The 17,494-nt window shown below is 50.4% G+C and overlaps 1 protein-coding gene across 1 annotated transcript in view; it reads left to right on the top strand.

Annotated features, from left to right (window-relative positions):
- Positions 1 to 2,274: 2,274 nt before the first annotated feature.
- LOC101567012 (sodium- and chloride-dependent transporter XTRP3) overlaps positions 2,275 to 17,494 on the top strand; it is a 27,553-nt gene continuing 12,333 nt past the window's right edge. Inside the window, exons 1-7 of the mRNA XM_004640675.2 lie at positions 2,275 to 2,421; positions 8,696 to 8,836; positions 9,878 to 9,969; positions 11,380 to 11,607; positions 15,771 to 15,881; positions 16,315 to 16,556; positions 17,322 to 17,484. Of these exons, the coding sequence (XP_004640732.1) occupies positions 2,301 to 2,421; positions 8,696 to 8,836; positions 9,878 to 9,969; positions 11,380 to 11,607; positions 15,771 to 15,881; positions 16,315 to 16,556; positions 17,322 to 17,484 (1,098 nt within the window). The 5' untranslated portion in view covers positions 2,275 to 2,300. The remainder of the gene's footprint in view (positions 2,422 to 8,695; positions 8,837 to 9,877; positions 9,970 to 11,379; positions 11,608 to 15,770; positions 15,882 to 16,314; positions 16,557 to 17,321; positions 17,485 to 17,494) is intronic.

Here is a 17,494-nt window from a genome sequence, read left to right as displayed (position 1 = left end):
ATTTCCTTTGTAGAGGACTTAAACCCTCAGGAGCTAATTCTGGACCTTTGGCTTGAGAAGGGAAAGAACTTTTAAATGGGGCACAAAGAAAATGATTCCAAAAGAGAACCCTAGTGGACATACTCAATAAGTTGCACTTTGCTAAAGTTGTAGATCTACCTTTATTAGAAAACACGCGCAGACTAGAACAGTGACCTGGGGACAGAGATGAATCTACACACACCACACCGCATGGGCCACACCCAGGACATAGGGCAGCTGCAGTCAGGAGAAGAGGACAGAGCACCAGCAAAACCTGTGAAGGCCCCAAGTCATCCTGGGGCATCCAGGTCATCTTGAACCTCACACACCCACGGAACTAGGAGGGACGTCAGCACCCACAACAAATGCTGGCTTGGGGTGGCACCAAAAGCCTCAGGGAAGGTGAACTGGTCCTGCCACCCTATATGGGTGGCAGTTGGGCAACTTCTATGCGGGAAGCCAGCACCCTCTGCAGCCCACTCTGGCATTCTGGGAAGCAAGGGACGGGCCACCCACTAGGGGATGATGGCTCCTAATGGCCTGGGTCATAGCCAGTTGCACCAGCATCCACAGGCATAGGGAAGGCAGCACAGGGCACTGGGAGCCTGTAGGTCAAGGCCAGGGGGGAGGGAGGGACACCACACTAGACCTTGGGAAGAGGCACACATTCTGCTTCCTGGAGGAGGAAGCAGGGTCAGGAGGGGCCTGGAGGCTCAAGGGAAACCTGGACTGGTCAGGGTTGTCGTGCTGTGCCCTGACGCAGAGACCCCTCCCACGCAGTCTGAGTAGTGTCCCTGCCTGCCAGACCCCAGGGACTGGAAGGCCCTGTCCTCCCTGCTCTGCCAGTGGCTCCGCCTCTGCTTTGTTTCCTCACTGTGCATCTTCTTCTCTGGTCCTAGGAACACGCCCTCCTTGAAGTGCATGGCCACTGTGGGATCCCCGGGCCCTGCCTGCTGGGTGTCCTCAGCGGCAGTGGCCTTTTTTCTGAGCTCTCACTTGGGGCAGGCACGTGGTGACAGTCTCAGTGCATTTCCACGGGAGCCCTCCCTGCAGGAGGGATGGGTCTGAGCCTGTGTCTGCTCATGGGGGAGGAGGAATGGACTCAGGGAAACTGAGGAACTTTCCTGTGTCACCCAGCAAAGTCAGGAGTCAGGAGCACCAGGCCTGAGGCATGACAGCCCAAGAGACCGGAGCAATCAGGGACTTCCGGGTCTCACCCTGGCCTAACTGACCTGGGCCTCCACTGCCCCTCCGCAGCTGCCTCCCTCCCTGCAGTGGAGGAGGGATGCCTGAGGCCCAGTGCTGTTCCTCCTGGGAGAGAGGACAGCCCCGCGCTCGGACCTCTGATCTTCCTCGAATGTCACCACCTCGGGAAGCCTGCCCTGCCCACCTCTGGGACCTGCTGGCCCCTTCGCCTTAGCCGCTGGCCTCCTGTCTCTCAGCCCCAGAGCCCAGGAGTGATCCAAATATACGGCCAAGGTTGACACTGAAAAACTGTATCACAGTAAAAGACATATAGCCTTGAGGTCTCCTCAGAACACCACCTCACTCCAAACACACTCAGCCCTGTGTCCTTGCCTCTCTCTCTGAAGCAGCTCTAGACGTCTTTTTTCATGGGTGATTTTACAAGCTGTGATCAAAAATTCGGTGACAGCGGCTGCTGAGCACCATCCAAGGGAAAGGCAGTTCCTGAAAACATGGTGCTGGGTCCTCACCCAACTCAGTTATGGGTCTGGCACCCTGTGACCCCCGCCCGACTCTTCCCAAAGTCAAAATGTCCATGAAAGGTCAATGTTTTGAACCAGTTCAAGACACTGAGGCAGCCAGGACAGAGCAACCGAAAATCCTGAGGAAAAAGGGCTCCCAGAGCTGCAGAATGCACCCAGGAAGATGCTGAGTGTGTTCAAAGTTGGGGGGGGGGCTTTGAGGGAACTTCATGGAATGTGCCTCTTACTGTAATAATTTAAAATTTAAACCTTCACCCTGTATTTGATCTGCGGTCTGGTTTAGATACCCCCAGCAGTATGACCTTGCTCCTCCACTCAAGGTCAAACACAGCTGAGACCCTGTCACACCATGTGGGTGCAAGTGCTTCCTCCGGGTAGGCAGTGTCCCCATGACGACTCCACCTGCAATCCCGGCGGCTTCCTGGAGACGGCGGACCGGGCGGAGCTCAGTCTTCAAGCCCGCCTCGCCCTCCCGGGGCACCCCTAACGGAGCATTAAAGGCGACGGGCGGACCAGGCAGCTCGCAGGCATCGACTCGACAGACTCCGGACCATGGAGAAGGCACGGGAGCAGTGGGAGAACCCGCTGCAGTTCTTGTTAGCCTGCATCTCCTACTCTGTGGGCCTGGGCAACGTGTGGCGCTTCCCCTACCTGTGCCAGATGTACGGCGGCGGTGAGTGAGGGGCCGGGGACAGGGGCGGGACAGCCGCTGGGCAGGCAGAGCCGGCGCACCCCTGGGACCAAGCGGGCCGGGAGCTTGGTCCTGAGCCGTGTCTGATTCTCGCTCGCTCGCCCGCCCCGCCTGCCTGTTCTCTCTCTCTCTCTCTCTCTCTCTCTCTCTCTCTCTCTCTCTCTCTCCTGTTAGTTTAGGGGGAAAAGCTTGGGCTGGGAACTACGGAAGAAGAGAAAGGGGAATCATTCTATTCTGCATATTCCTTTTTCTTCTTCTTTTTTTTTTTTTTTTTTTTTTACAAATTGTCTTCTAAGTACATTTCTTGCAGCTCAGGGACAGACAGACAGCAGCGAGGTCACAACCGGGATTGCACAGATAAAGAACTCCCGGCACAGCGCAGGGACCTTCCAGGGGACAGTGTGTGTGTGTGTGTGTGTGTGTGTGCGCGCGCGCGCGCGCGCGCGCGCCCCTCTGGGGGAGAGGGGCGGTCAAGTCTCAGCGTTGAAGCTTTCCCGCAGTGGCTGCATTTGTGGCGTTCTATCCCGGTGATGGAAGGCGAAACAGAAGCGTGGGCCGGAATGAGCAGGGTAAACACGGCCACAGGACTGCAGCAAACGGTCCCTCTGTACACTTTTGCTCATCATGTGAGTGGGGAGAAGGGAAGCAGGGCTCAAATGTGTACAAAGCGGACATGAAATTTTAAACTATCATGTCAAACTATGCAGAGAAAGCAAGGCGTGGTGCTGCCTCCCTGTGATCTCAGCCCTGGGGAGGCTGAAGCAGGAAGATCACCATGAGGTAAGGCCAATCCAGGCTACGTAGCAGGGTCCTGTCTCAAAGAGCCAACATGAATAAGAATAAAAATATGCAGAGAACAGAGAACTGGCACGGCGCTTGCTCCGGAGTGACAAGGGCGAGGTTAGGGCGGCTCCTGCTGCCTGGGACTGTGCTGGTGCAGGTCTCTCTCACTCTGCCCCGATGTTCACAATGAAGAACAATGAAAGATGGTAGAGCAAACGGTTTACAAAAGGGAATCCCTCCGGAAGGCCAAGACCTAAACATGGCTTCTCCCTCTGTGACGAGTCACCGTGGCTCAAAACCACCTTCGCCAACCAAAGCTTCAGTTTTCAAGGTTCGTCTGAAATCCCTGCTTCCTCTTTCCAGTCTGAAGTGCACACTCACATGCCACAGGAGTGTGAAAGGTGTGTGCAGCCGGGCGTCTCCTGGCCACACTGGGAGGGTTATGGCTGAAGGCGATGTCCCTAGTGCTCTGCCCCTGCGCACCTGCCACAGCACCTGCGCTTGGGACTCAATTCCCAGCCCCCATCTGCCAGGCCAAGTGGCTCTCAGTGTTGCTGGCTGGTTTAGCGTCTCATGAAGGATGCCATCACCTGAAGTATACAGGTGAGCATGGGGAGGGGGTGCTGGTTGGCTCTGGAGCCCCAGACAGCTTGGGCTCAGGAGAAGTGAAGCAGGAGGCCTGTTGGTCCTGGCCAGGGAAATTTTTATAGGGTGGACAGACTGGACACTGCATAGGGTGGACGGAGGGCAGCTCCTTAGGTGGGGGAGGACAAACAGCAGGTCCTGGCACAGTGGGAGCTGACCACCTGGCCCCTGCCCCAGGTCCATCTGTCTCGGTGACCTAGGTTCCCCCCAAGGCTAGTAGGTCACACCCCAGGCAGCACCTCCAGGTGCTGCCAGCACCCTTCCCCCAAGACAAAGAGCTCGTTTATAAATCACAAAAGACTTCCCCAGTCAAGTGGATTAGCATTTGTCCTCCTTCCTGCCAGGCCCGAGATGTGAGGAATGTTAATTCTGAAGGTTGTGATCCAAGGAACCGGCAGCTCCCTCTGCTGGGGTTACCACAAGACTGGGCAGCAGCGGCTGCCACAAAATCACCTTTGCAAAAGTTGATGGTGCTTGTTGAGGAAAGCAGGTGGTGGAAATGCAGGGCTTTTTTCTCTTAGTCTTCTCTGTGTGATATTTGAAGGAGAAAGAGGAGGAGCCCGGCAAAGGGTGCCAGGCCACAAGGGATGTGCCACTTCCCTCCAGCACCCCCAGCCTGCCAACCCCAATTGCTTAACGCAGTTCATCCTGCCCGGTGCCCTGCAGAGCTCCTGCCTGGAACAGTGGCTGGCACTGCTATCAAGCTGCTGTTGCACGGGCAGCCCTTGTGCCCCAGCCACTGGGGTACCTGAGGCTTGCCCAGAGTAGGGAGCAGAAAGTTGGAGTTTTCTGAGTGTTTACAGCAGCCTACTGGCTCCATCCTAATTGTGGGGTAGGGAAGCACTGTTGCCTTTCCATAGCTGGCCTTGTCCCCAGAGAGGTTTGGAGGAGGTCCCCAAGGTGGAATTGGGAGTCTTGCTTCCCTCACCTGGACAGCAGCTCACAGGTTCCCTGACTCTTCTCACAGAAAAAGAATTTTCAGAATGTGCTGGTAGGAGGCACAAAGGGGCTTATTGGGTTGAATTTGAAATTGCTCGTGCACTTAGGGACTTTGAGCGTGGGCTCAAAAGGGAGAGGAGCCTGGAGCTGGGTCTGTTAATGGGGTTACCTAGAGGTGTCAGCAAGGTCATGCAGGTGCTGTGCTGGGTCCCCATGCAAGCCGAGTGCCTGTGTGGGAGTTGAGACCTGCTGTCCCCCTGAAGCAGCCCCCAAGGGCAGGAGTGGGGCAGCAGAGCCAGGGTGAGCCCCAGGCCCAGAGCTACAGTCTGTGGGACCCTCAGGAATTTTTTGGACGGGGGCGGGGGAAGAACTAAGCTTGAATAACTTTTGTGTCCTGAAGCTTCACTTTTTCTGAAAAGGCACAATTTTACTATGAGTTTCCTTGTCTCCTTTTCTGCCTATCTTCTTTCTCCTACCTCAGCCTGCGCACACGCATACACGCGCACACACACACACACACACAGAGCCAGACTCTAGGGACAGACGGGGAGGGGGGGGGTTGCACTGTGGCATGCACACATGCAGCTTTGTGTGTAGTGTGGTGGAGGCAGGCCTAGAGCAGCCGCCTCCCTCACCAGGGGCTTCTCCAAGGACCCCAAGTCAGGTGTGTCAACCACAGCTCCGAGGGGACCCTCACAGTGGCTCCTGACACTAGCATAGGTGTGGACATATCGTGTGTCACAGTGGCTCCTGCTGGACATTAGCACAGGTGTGGATACATCGTGTGTCCCACAGCAGCTGGGCTGCAGCCAAGGACTGGGCAAGGCCATGCTGAAATAATGTGAGAATGATCTGTGTGTGCAAGGGCGCGGCAGGCTGTGTGCCTGAGGCAAGTGGCCAGCTGGGAGCTCAGGGTGGCTGCGGCGCAGGGAGGTAAGAGTGGAAGCCCGTGACCTGAGGTCCCCACACTTGGCCTTCATTGTTAGGAGCCGGGATGGGCTCCCTATGTAACAGTTTCAGGACCATCTTCCTGGAGGGTGAAGGAGGAAGCACACTGTGCTGGCCCAGCAGACAGAGCAAGGCCCAAGTCAGTCAGGATCCCAGGTAAAGAACAGACCCCAGAGCTTTCTGGAGGAGCCAGGCAGAACAGGTCATCCCATGAGAAGCGAGAGGACTGAAGCACCCCTCACAGGCCTCTCACAAACCCTGAGGTTGTGGACTCCTAGTGCAGAGCCAGCATCACAGTTTTTATGTCAAAGAAGGGCAGAGCACTTCTGTAGGAACAGGCCTGGTCAGGAGACTGGTTTTCATGTGATTCTTTAATTATTTTGTCCAGGGGCTGGGGATTTGGCTCAGAGGTAGAATGCTTGCCTCACAAGCTGGAAGCCTTGGGTTCTGTCCTCAGCCCCAAAACCAAAAAATAAACCTCCCCTAATTATTTTGTCCTTTTTGAGACAGGGTCTCGCTAAGGAGTTCAGGCTGGCCTTGAGCTCATGCTGTAGCCCAGGCTGGTCTCAAACTCACATCGATCTACTTGCCTCAGGCCTCCCAAGTGCTAGGACTACAGGCGTGCACCACCGGGCCTGGCTGTAGACTGGCTTTCAAACTGATCACAAAACAAATTTTTCTTTCACTGCGATGTATTTGTGTTGGGTCAATTTCACTTTCTCATTGCTGTCAGTTCTTGTGAGTCTGACAAATATGTGCTGGTGTGCTAACAGCACTCCTCTGTGCCAGCCACCAGACCTAGTTTCTGTTCTTATAGTCTTTCATTCCCAAAGTGCTATGTAAATGGACTCATGAGATAGGCTGCCTTTTTAATCTTTCGCTTGTCACAAGAACCCCTGAAGTTTGGTCTGTGACCTATTCGGAACCTGACTGCACAGCTGGCGGTGAGCAGTGGGTGAATAAGCAAAGCTGCGTCTCTGGTGACCTAAGCTGGAACTGAGGTGGGGATGCTAGCACTGAGCAGCAGCTCCAGATGATCTGGCTGCACGAGACTATAGTAAATCAGCTGCCTGCCTACAGGCTGAGATCAAATGTAACCACTAAGGGGCAAATGACAGTCAAACTGCCTCTAGCAGAGGCTCTACGTCAAGACCTGAAATTTACTTCAGTCCACATGAGTCTGCTCATTATTCTATGGACCATTCCTGCCTCTTTCTCATACTTACACCTGGGTCTGTAATTCCTTTCCAGATTTTCTTTTGTATGAGAAAATGTGAAATATGAGTTGAAGTGCATTTTCTGCATGAGGAGGTTCAATTCTTTGACATCACTTACTAACAAAATATTTCAGAGCACATTCTCGTGAACTGGGTGCTGAGGGAGGTGAGGATGCTTATCACTAAGGAGCACGACTAAAGGCCCCACACTCCTCTGGAGTTTCCAGTCTACATCTTGGCTTGGGCAGTGGGCAGTGGGCTAAGGCAAAGGCCCTGCCACTGAGCCCAGTCAGCCTCCCTGAGAGCAGTGCTTGGTGACATTTGTGAAAGTGGCATGATCCTGTGACTCCTGAGGTTGGGATGCTGCTTCACACAGGCTGAGGGAACACAGCCATCCAGTCAGGATTTCAAGGGAGGGAGCCACAAAGGCCTTAGCCTCTTTTGCCACTTGGAGAAACTGGTGAGGTGCCAAAACAAGTGGATGTGGGCAGGAAGGAATGAAGCCGGGAGAGTCCCCAGCAGAGTCTCAGAGGGAGAGGTTGGGCTGCCAAGGCCTTGATGGGCACAGGAGAAGCTGTGCATGCCCCATGAGCAGTGTAGGTAACTGGGCAGTGTGTGAGGACAGGTGTTTCCCCATTTACCTTCACACCTGAGGAGCCAGCTGGCGCTGGACCCACTTAATACCTGCAGCTGTGGCCTCAGAGTTTTCTTTCACCTGAGGCCCCGCCCTCCTCTCTCACTGCCTTGACCACAAGACAGCAAATGGGCGTTCCAGACACTGCCTCTCATGGGTATCCTGAGGGCTGTGTGCCAACCCCAAGGAGGATGAAGAAGGGGAGCTGATGCATGAAGTCAGGAAGAGGGAGCTCAAAATACACAGGAACTCCACAGTCCTGGCTCTGAGCAGCCCTTAGGTGCTGACACAGGAGATGCAATGGGGGTTCAGGCAGAGGGACTGGGCCCTCTCCATTTGGGGTGGGTTTCCCCACATCAGTTTGCTGTCCCATATGCCTGCTCTCTCTGGAAACATCCTCAAAACATACCCAGAAACATGTGCGTTACGAAGGAGACCCTGAAGAGGGCACTCCAGGAACTTGAGGTAGCTTTGCCTCTCAGGCTGAAAATATTGAAAAATTTTTATAACTGACATGTCTCCATGTCATCCATGGATAGATGGGGGATGGGTGAGGAGTAGGTGGATATGAGACGGATGGACAGGTAGGTGGATGGGTGGATAGATGAATGGGTGGGTGGGTAGATGAGTAAATAGATGATGTGTGGATGTTTGAATGAACAGATGCAAGGGTGGATCATGCATATATGCATGGGTGAAAGTTGTGGATGGATAATGAACTATGGAAGGATAAATGAATTAATGTATGGATTCAGGAATGTATGGTTGGGGGACTGGCAGGTGGGTAATGTGATGAACGGCTGATCAGTGGGTGAATGGATGAGATGGGAGAATGGGTGGAGATGCATGGATGGATGGATGGATGGATGGTAGATGGGAGAATGACAGAGAGATGGATATATGGATAGGTGGAAGATCTGCAGACAGAAAAATGGAAACTGATAGAAAAATAGGAGTGTGTATACGTGGGAGGTAGATGGGTGAGTAGGAAAAGTGAAAGCCAGGCTGATGGGTGTTTGTATAGGTGGTAGGTGGCCCAGGATGGCCCAGCTGGCACTGCTGGCCTGATCTCAGCTCTGGATGCCCACAGGTAGCTTCCTGGTCCCTTACCTCATCATGCTTGTTGTGGAGGGAATGCCACTCTTGTACCTGGAGCTGGCAGTGGGGCAGCGCATGCGGCAGGGCAGCATCGGCACCTGGAGAACCATCAGCCCCTACCTCGGAGGTGTTGGTATGTGGGCCCCCTGCGGTTCCCTCTCACATAGAGATATCATATTGTCCTCCCAGGTGGCATGGGGTGGGGATGGGAATCTAATAGCAAGCGCCAGTTAGATTGGTTGGGGGAATTGGCAGGCAGGTGGGTCTTCTGATGAATGGATGGATCAGTAGAGGAATGGATGAGCAGATAGGAAGATGGATGGATAGATTCCCTCAACCATACTAACAAGACCTCAGAAAGAGCCAGTGCCTGGGTGAGCTGATGGACCAGGAAGAGCTGAAGCAAACCTGGGCTGAGCAGGGCTGGGACCTGGCCCACAGGATAGCCCTGGGGCACCAACACACCTGGCATCTCTTCTCTAGGCCTCAGCATGGGAATCTGTGGAAGGGAAATCACTGCCCAGCTGCTCTATAGCTTGCTGATGCCAGGGGTGTAGTCTTCCACCATGGCCTATATCAGACTTGCAAGCTTCCCACATGAGTGATGAGAAGGGCAGGGACTGTGCTCTGGAGAGCCAACATGGGCTCCCTAGACCCCAGAGCACCACTGGTAGCCAGGTCTACATAGGCTCCACACAGGCCTTACCATGCCCCCGTGTGTCACACCCCCTTCATCCCAGCCCAACACAACAGGACAGTGAGCCCATGACCCAACCTTGGGTAAACCAGAACAAGTAACCATCTTCCTGGCACACGGGTGGCAAGTGGCAGTGGCAAAGTGCTTCTCCCAGAGGTTTGAGTCCTAGTTCTGCCACTCAACAGCTGGGTGGTCATGGGCCAGCTCTGTGCCTCAGTGGTCTCCTCCATGGCATGGGGACAATACTGTTGTGAAGACCACATGTGTATGAAGTACTTAGCATAGGACCTGGCACTTTGTCTCAAAAGATGTCATCAGCCTCATGTCCCAAAAGAGAAAAGAGTTGGGAAAAAAAACAGCCTCACAAAGAGGCCATAGTTGCATGTGGAGGGGAGGTTTCCTATGCCATGAGTAATCACAGCAGGCAATGGGCTACTCAAATATGGACCCCCTTCTCTTTCCTGTGCTTCCCCCCAGGTGTGGCCAGCATGGTGGTGGCCTTCCTCACAGCCACATACTACAATACCATCAATGCCTGGAGCTTTTGGTACCTCTTCAACTCCTTCCAGGTGAGTCAGAGAGCATCAGGGAGCAGATGTAGGGCCTCCACCCAGGGAGGGGAGGAGGAAGCTGCCTCAGGGGTGCCAGCAAGAGGTGGAAGAGACTTGGGAAAACCAAGCACCCCAAAGCAAGTGGATCCAAGACCTGTCATGTTGCAAACCAGGATGTATGAGTGTGTGTGCTTATACACACATTTAGGAGGAGCCAATCCACAGCTTTGATAGGCTGTGACACCCGCCCCCCAAATATTAAGAATGATCTCAGTGTCCAGAAGCAAGAACTGATAGTAATTACCATACCCTAGCAGGACTATAAGGCTGTCCTTGTCTGTTCTTTCCTACAGTGGCCACGTATCCTGCCGAGTTTCAGACCCTAGTTTGAGCCCCTCCCTTTCCTTCCAGACCCCAGAGTTCTCCCAGAAGAACTATTCACCCTTTAACAAAGCAGGAGCTATTCTCAAAAACAAAAATCTGCACAGGACCTTTCTACTGCTTCCTGGAGTTCAGTGATCTCCAACCTTTTTAGCCCAAGAATGGTTTCATGGAAGACAATTTTTCAATGGACTGGGGTAGAAGGGATTTCTTTAAAGTTTCCTGTAAAACAAAACAAAACAAAACAAAAACAAAAACAAATATATATATATATATATATATATATATATATATATATTTGTGATACATAATGATTCCCTTCCCCAGGGCTAGGGCTAATATCACAGCTTCAGGCTCACGTCAGGTCACCAGGCACTAGGTCCTCACAGACGTGCTCAGTCTGGATCCCTCACCTTTACAGTTCCCAGTGCATTCCAGCTCCTGTGTGAATCCTGTGCCCTCTGATCTGATAGGAGGTGGAGCACTCAAGCCCTAACTCTAGTGCTGGGGACCAGCTGTAAATACAGTTAAGGTTTCACACATTCATCCACCATTCTCACCCTCTTTGCCCTACCCCAGGTTATAAAGTGTTCTTCCTGTTCCTTTTTTAGATTTTAAAGTGATTGGTGGTTCCAATTTGGGTCTGATTCATTTGCAGATTTTTTTCTTTTTTAATTTTATTTATTTATTTGTGTGTGGCCAGCTCAGCCCACCAGGGGGCGGGGCGGGCTGGCATGTGGTGCTGGGGGACTGAACCGCGGTCCCTGTGCTCTGCTAAGCTTGTTCTAAGTAGGTGCTTTAGACCACTGAGCCATCTCACCAGCTCTGCAGATTTTTTTCTTATAAAATATACACATGGACCTCCGGGGAACACCCCATCCCAAACCACAAGGGGTACCTATGCAGCCCTTCCAAGCCCCCAGCATGCAAGCACACCTGGTCTCTCAGGAGCTCAAGCCACTGCCCCAGGCAACAGCAACATTCTGCCCTCATCCCCCATCCCAGCCTCCCTCTCACCCCTTTATACAATGTCATCCCACCCTGCAGGAACCCCTGCCGTGGTCTGTCTGTCCCCTGAATGAAAACCTCACTGGCTATCAGGAGGAGTGTGAGAAAGCTTCATCCACACAATACTTCTGGTACCGGAAGACCCTCAACATCTCACCATCCATACAGGACAGCGGGGCTGTGCAGTGGGAGCCGGCGCTGTGCCTCATCCTGGCCTGGATGATGGTGTTCCTGTGTACCCTACGGGGCACCGAAACTGTGGGCAAGGTGGGAAGGTGGAGAGGTCAGTGGGAGCAGCACCTCTGTGTCTCCCTTGGGCAGTGCCAGGGGAGGGTTTCACTGCATGGGGTGGAATCCCATGGGGGTAGGGACACAGCAGGTGGTGTTGGAGCAAACTTCCTACCATGTGAAATGAAGATGTCTAGAAATGGCTGCAGTTGTAACATTTAGGCTTTCATTTCATTTTATTAGTGCATATCAGTATTAGCTGGTGATGGAGTTACTTGAAGTTAATGGCTGATTTACATCTTAGTCAGTTTCAATCCAGTTTAAGTTTTTTTTTTTTTTTTCCTGGCTCAGGTTGCCTTAAGGGCAGGTCTGATAAGGCATGAAGATCTGGGGATTGAACAACACTATCCTGAGCCTGTGTTTGCTTAAGCAGGCACTTAAACAACTGAGCTAATTGGAAGGCCTCCCTTCAATCCATTTGGACTCCTTCACTTTCAGGCATTAATCCATTTGGTCCTGGACTTTTCCATGTCAGAAGTTTTAATGACAGCTTCCACTGCACTGCATGTTATTGATTTTTGTTTTTGTTTTTGTTTTTTTATATCTTCTTGGCTTAGTAGAGGTGGGTCATAAGTATCTAGGAATTTATACAATTCCTGTATTTTATCCAATTTGTTGGAATATAAATGCTAAACATAATTCTGGTGAATTAAAATTCTTCTGGAATTCCATGGTTTACGTCCTAAGTTTTTACTTCTAAGTTTATAAACTTGGGCCTTTTGACTCTTTTGATAAGTTTGGCTCTCAACCTTGTTTATTTATTCAAGTACCAGCTCTGATTTATTGATTCTACGTATTGATTTTTACAAGTTCAATTTCATTAATTTCTCCTCTGGTCTTTATAATTTCTTCCTACACCCAGTTTTAGGTTTGGCTTGTTCTTGCTTAGAAAAAGCAAGAAGCTTGAGCAGCATTACTGGGTCAACTATTTGTTGATGTAGTTACTCATAGTGTTGCCAATATCATTTGATTCCAGGAACTTTTCCCGATTTTTTCAGTAACCTATTAATGGTTTATGAATATATTATTCAAAGGTGGGCCAAACAGCTCAACGGATTAAAGTGCCTGCTTAGACAGACACAGAGGCCAGGGTTTGATCCCTGGCATGCCATGTTAGCCCCGCCCCAGGGGCGTGCTGAGAGCACAATTGAGACTAGGTATGGTGGCCCATGCCTGTAATCCCAGCTCTTGGGAGGCCGAACACAGGTGGATCACTACAGTCCAATCTATGCAGTGAGACCTGGAGACCCTGTACTAAAATAATAATACAAAAATAGAATATATTGTTCAGTCTCCATACATTCATGCAACTCTCATGGTTTATTCTGCCATTGATTTCTTGTTTCATTCTGGTATGATCTGATACACATGCATAAGCTAAAATATGTTCCACTTCAGAGAACTTTTCATGATGTGCTGGAAAGAAAGTGAATTCTGCTGATCTGGATTAAACATTCAGATATCTTTTGATGCTCCTCCGTGGTCTAGTGGTTAGGATTCAGTGCTCTCTCTCTCAGATATCAGTGCAGTTCATTAATCAACAGTCTAGTTTACTTCTGGTGGTTTTTGTTGTTGGGGGGGGGCGGTTTTGCCTGTATTTCTGTCTAGTTCCTGCCTAGTTGACTTATTTGTATGACTGTGGGGTGTTGAAGTCACTCACTATGGTTGTATTGGGATCTATGTGTCCTCTAACATCAACTAGCATTTGTTTTACGAAGCTGGGTGCACCAATGCCAGTGAGTACATATATTTACAACTGTTTTGTCTTCTTGGTGAATTCTTCCCTTTGACCCACACATACCAGTCTTCTTTGTACCCTCTAGTTTTGATTTGAAGTCTGCTTGAAAGATATGAGTATAGCTACTTCAGCTTGTGTTGGGCACCCAGCTATTACTTGGAGTTTCATTTTAAATTCTTTCACTTCCACTCTGTGTACCTTTGCAGATGAGGTTGTGTTTCTTGCAGACAGAATATGGATGGGCCTTGTTTTTTGATTCAAACTGCCAACCATTTACATTAAATATGATTAGGGAAAGATATACTTTAATTGTCTTTTTTTTTCCTGGTTTGATATTCCTGTTGTTTACCTTTTTTCCGCAATGAGCTTTACTCTTCCCCTTGTTTTGTAGTTGTTTTTCTTGATCTGTAGTTGAGATTCCTTTGAAATCTGCAATGCTGCTGGGGAGATAGCTCAGTGGCATAAGTGCCTGCCTGGCAAGCACAAGGTCCTGAGTTCAATCCTCAGTGAAAAAAAAAAAAAAAGCCTGAAATCTGCAATGCTGAATTGGTAATCATAAATTCTTCTAGAATTTATATTTAATTCTACAATTAAATATATTTTTTATATTTATCATGAATGTCTTCAATTGTGAAGAAAATCTTTGCAGAATATAGTATCCAGGGTTGACAATTATTTTATTTCAGAACTTGGAAGCATTCTTTCCAAGCTCTCCTGGGCTTTAACATTTCTCTTGAGAAATCTGCTCTAGTTCTGATAGGATTGCCATTATGATTTAGAGCTTCTCTCTCACAACTGTTGATATTCTTTGTTGTGAATTTTGGCATTTTGACTATTACATGTCAATGTTCCATTCTTACCATCTCTATTTTGGATTTGAGATGCCTCCCTTTCCTATGTACCGATCACGTTCTGTGGTTTGGGGAAATTCTGTGCCATAATTATTTCAGTGAATAGATTTTGAAGCTATTATCTATATTTCAACATTTTCTTCTAAGTTAATGTGCCTGAAGCTCTTTTAGATTTATTCAAGAGCTCTTACATAGTCTATTCATTATTGTTTATTCCTTTTTCTTTGCTCCTGTCCAAATATTCTAGTACTTTTCACCCTATCCTGTGTTTCCGACACTCTTCTCAGTGATCCTGTGTACTGCCTAGACTTTTAATGAGGTTTGTACTTCCAGTGGTCTTTCATACCCCGCATGGTCTTCCTTAATACACTCAGGTGATTATTTGTCTCTTCTTAGATCTCATGGGTCAGTAAAAAACAACCTTTTAAATTCTGTGGTTGGTTCACCCACTTCAGTATCTGGAGGAGTAACCAGAATATAATAAAGACCCACCCAGACAGGGATCACTAGCAGCATTCCTCACAGTTGGACCCAATCTCTCAGGGAGCTCATACGTGCAGTTACCTGCAACACTATTCTTTGCTTTAAGTAAGAGGCTCTGCTGCAGGTAGGAAATGACATATAGAGCAGATAGTATGGGAAGATTGGTGTCCAACCTTTGAAAGAAGGCTGCAGTGTCCTATGTCTGTACTCTCTGCATTTTGGGAGGCCGAGGCAGAATGGCAGCAAGCTGAAACCAAGCCTGGGAAAATTAATGAAACTGGGTACCAAAATAAGAATTTTTTTTACAAACGTTGGGAATGTAGTTTAGGGTAAAGGCCTAGATTCAATCCCAAGTAACCATCAAGCAGGCAAAAATATGTCTGCACAATTTCAAGAAAGGAAATGACAGTTGTGGTGGGTACTATGGACCAAATCAGCTAATTTCCTGCTGAATTTATTGTGAGGGTATTTTCCCCACATTCCATGTCATGAGTTTTCCTCTATGAGCCCTACTGGCCAGGCTCTCTCAGGCCTTAGCCATGTAAAGCTGTCCAACATCAAGCCCTTAAATATTTTGCCTTTAGAGACAATGTAGATGTCTTGTGGTATCTCTGTGCTTCCTCCTTTGGTTCAGCACCAGGAAACTTGGTTCAGAGCAAAACTTGACTCAGATACTGAGTAGAGATATACACCTATCTGTGGGCAGACCTTTTTCTCTGGTTTCATCACCAGGTTGCCCCTATTTGCTTTTCAGACTGACTCCTCTGCCTAGAAATGGGAATGTATCACCGGGAATACTTATAGGCACCCCCGCCCTATGGGAAATACGTTTGGGTTGAAGAAAGCCAGGGGGCAGGAGCCTGGGCCTCTGCAGCCTCTTGTCTGCCAATGAAGAATTTCCTGGCAATTGCAGACCTGGGCAACCACAGCCACCAGCCCACTCCTCCAGGGCAGTCAGACCTGATCCAACCAAGGCTGAAGCCCGAACACCCAACGGGCTGTGGTGCTTCCAGGGATGTTGGTCTGCCATGCTTCCTCTGCACGATCTGACTCCGCTCTCTGGCACACAGGTGGCCTATTTCACTGCACTGCTGCCCTACTGTGTGCTCATCATCTACCTGGTCAGAGGCCTCACCCTCCATGGAGCCACCAATGGCCTGATGTACATGTTCACTCCCAAGGTAAGGACACCCTTCGCTCGACTCACCCCTCACTGGCACAGGGGGAATGAGGAGTGCATGGAGGGAAGGTATGGCTCTCCACAGGGAGCTGTAAAGCCGTACCTCAACTCACCTCCAGGTCACAGACCCACATTTCTGCATGTCCAGACCCAGGTGGGACCTGGCTGGGGAGTCTGAGGCCCTATGTATTTTTCATCATTCCACCCCATGATATTCCACTGCATATTTCCTATGGGTACAGAGCCATGGACAGTGTAACAGCAAGATTTCCAAGGGGCTTATGGTGCTGAGGAACAGATGGTACAGACCAGGGCTGGAAGAGCTGACAGGCTGTGTGCTGGGGGCAGCTCTTGCCCACTCTGGGCCTCTCTCCTTGTAGGTGCAAGTCTCTGACACTCAGACTTCATGAGCCCTGTCCCTGGTGACCTTCCAGGTCGAGCAGCTGGCCAACCCCAAGACCTGGATCAATGCAGCCACACAGATCTTCTTCTCTCTTGGCCTGGGCTTTGGCAGCCTGATCGCTTTTGCCAGCTACAACGAGCCTTCCAACAACTGCCAGAAGCACACCATCATCGTGTCCCTCGTTAACAGTGCCAGCTCCATATTCGCCAGCGTGGTAACCTTCTCCATCTATGGCTTCAAGGCCACCTTCAACTATGAAAACTGCTTGAATAAGTAAGCTGGGTTGCCCCACATAAGACCTGGGTCTCAAGAGGGGTGGAGTCTCCAGAGCTCTGAGCTAAAAAGAGAACTGCAAGAACTAGATGCCCAGAAGGCACAGTGGGCAAAGAGCTCCAGTTTTGGAGTCCTCAAGCCAAGGTTTGATTGCTGGCTCCTCCCAGCGACCTTGGCTAGTCAAGGTCATCTCCCGAGGATGAGGGCAGTCTCAGGTGTTCAAAGCTCTTAGTAGATCAGGACAGCAACCACTCCAGTGACTTCTGCCCCATCAACCCTATCTCAGAAGGAAACAAGACCTCCCGAGAGCCAGAATTTACTGCCTTTAACTCCTGACTCAGAAGGTAGGAACATCACTCAGAAGGTGAGACATCCCGTAGGGTGGTCACCTGAGTCAAAGCAGGTATTTCCACATTTCAGTGTGGCCACACTGAAGTTCTCCACTGCTACATGTGGTACCAAATTGGATGGCCAGCCAGGACATTTCCTAAAGCACACAAGTATCTATCAGATGTCACTGTCTTGGTGTTAAAGTAGCCTTACTGTGGAGGTTTGGTTCTTGTTGTCATCCCCATTTGTGGCGAAGGCTTCATCAAAGCCGTTCAGAGTTGCCCTGTCCTCTCCAATGTCATCGGTGCAGCTTCCTGGCCTTCACAGCAGAAGGAAGAGGCGGGAGGGATAGCATGCGATCCCCAAGCTTTGTGAGGCACTGATGCCAGCAGCCTTCCTAGTCAGTGGAGGTCAAGCTGGTGGTCTGCTCTGCAGGGTGATTCTGCTGCTGATCAATTCTTTTGACCTTGAAGATGGCACTGTGACAGCCAGCAACCTGGAACAGGTAAAAGACTACCTGGCTTCCACCTACCCGAGCAAGTATAGCGAGGTCCTCCCACATATGCAAAACTGCAGCTTGGAATCGGAGCTGGACACGGTAAGGTGCT

This window comes from Octodon degus, unplaced genomic scaffold (genome assembly GCF_000260255.1).
Source record: "Octodon degus isolate 3935 unplaced genomic scaffold, OctDeg1.0 scaffold00126, whole genome shotgun sequence".
Classification (NCBI taxonomy): domain Eukaryota; kingdom Metazoa; phylum Chordata; class Mammalia; order Rodentia; family Octodontidae; genus Octodon; species Octodon degus.
The sequence above is the reverse complement of the archived record's forward strand: the minus strand, read 5'-3'. Positions and strand labels throughout refer to the sequence as shown.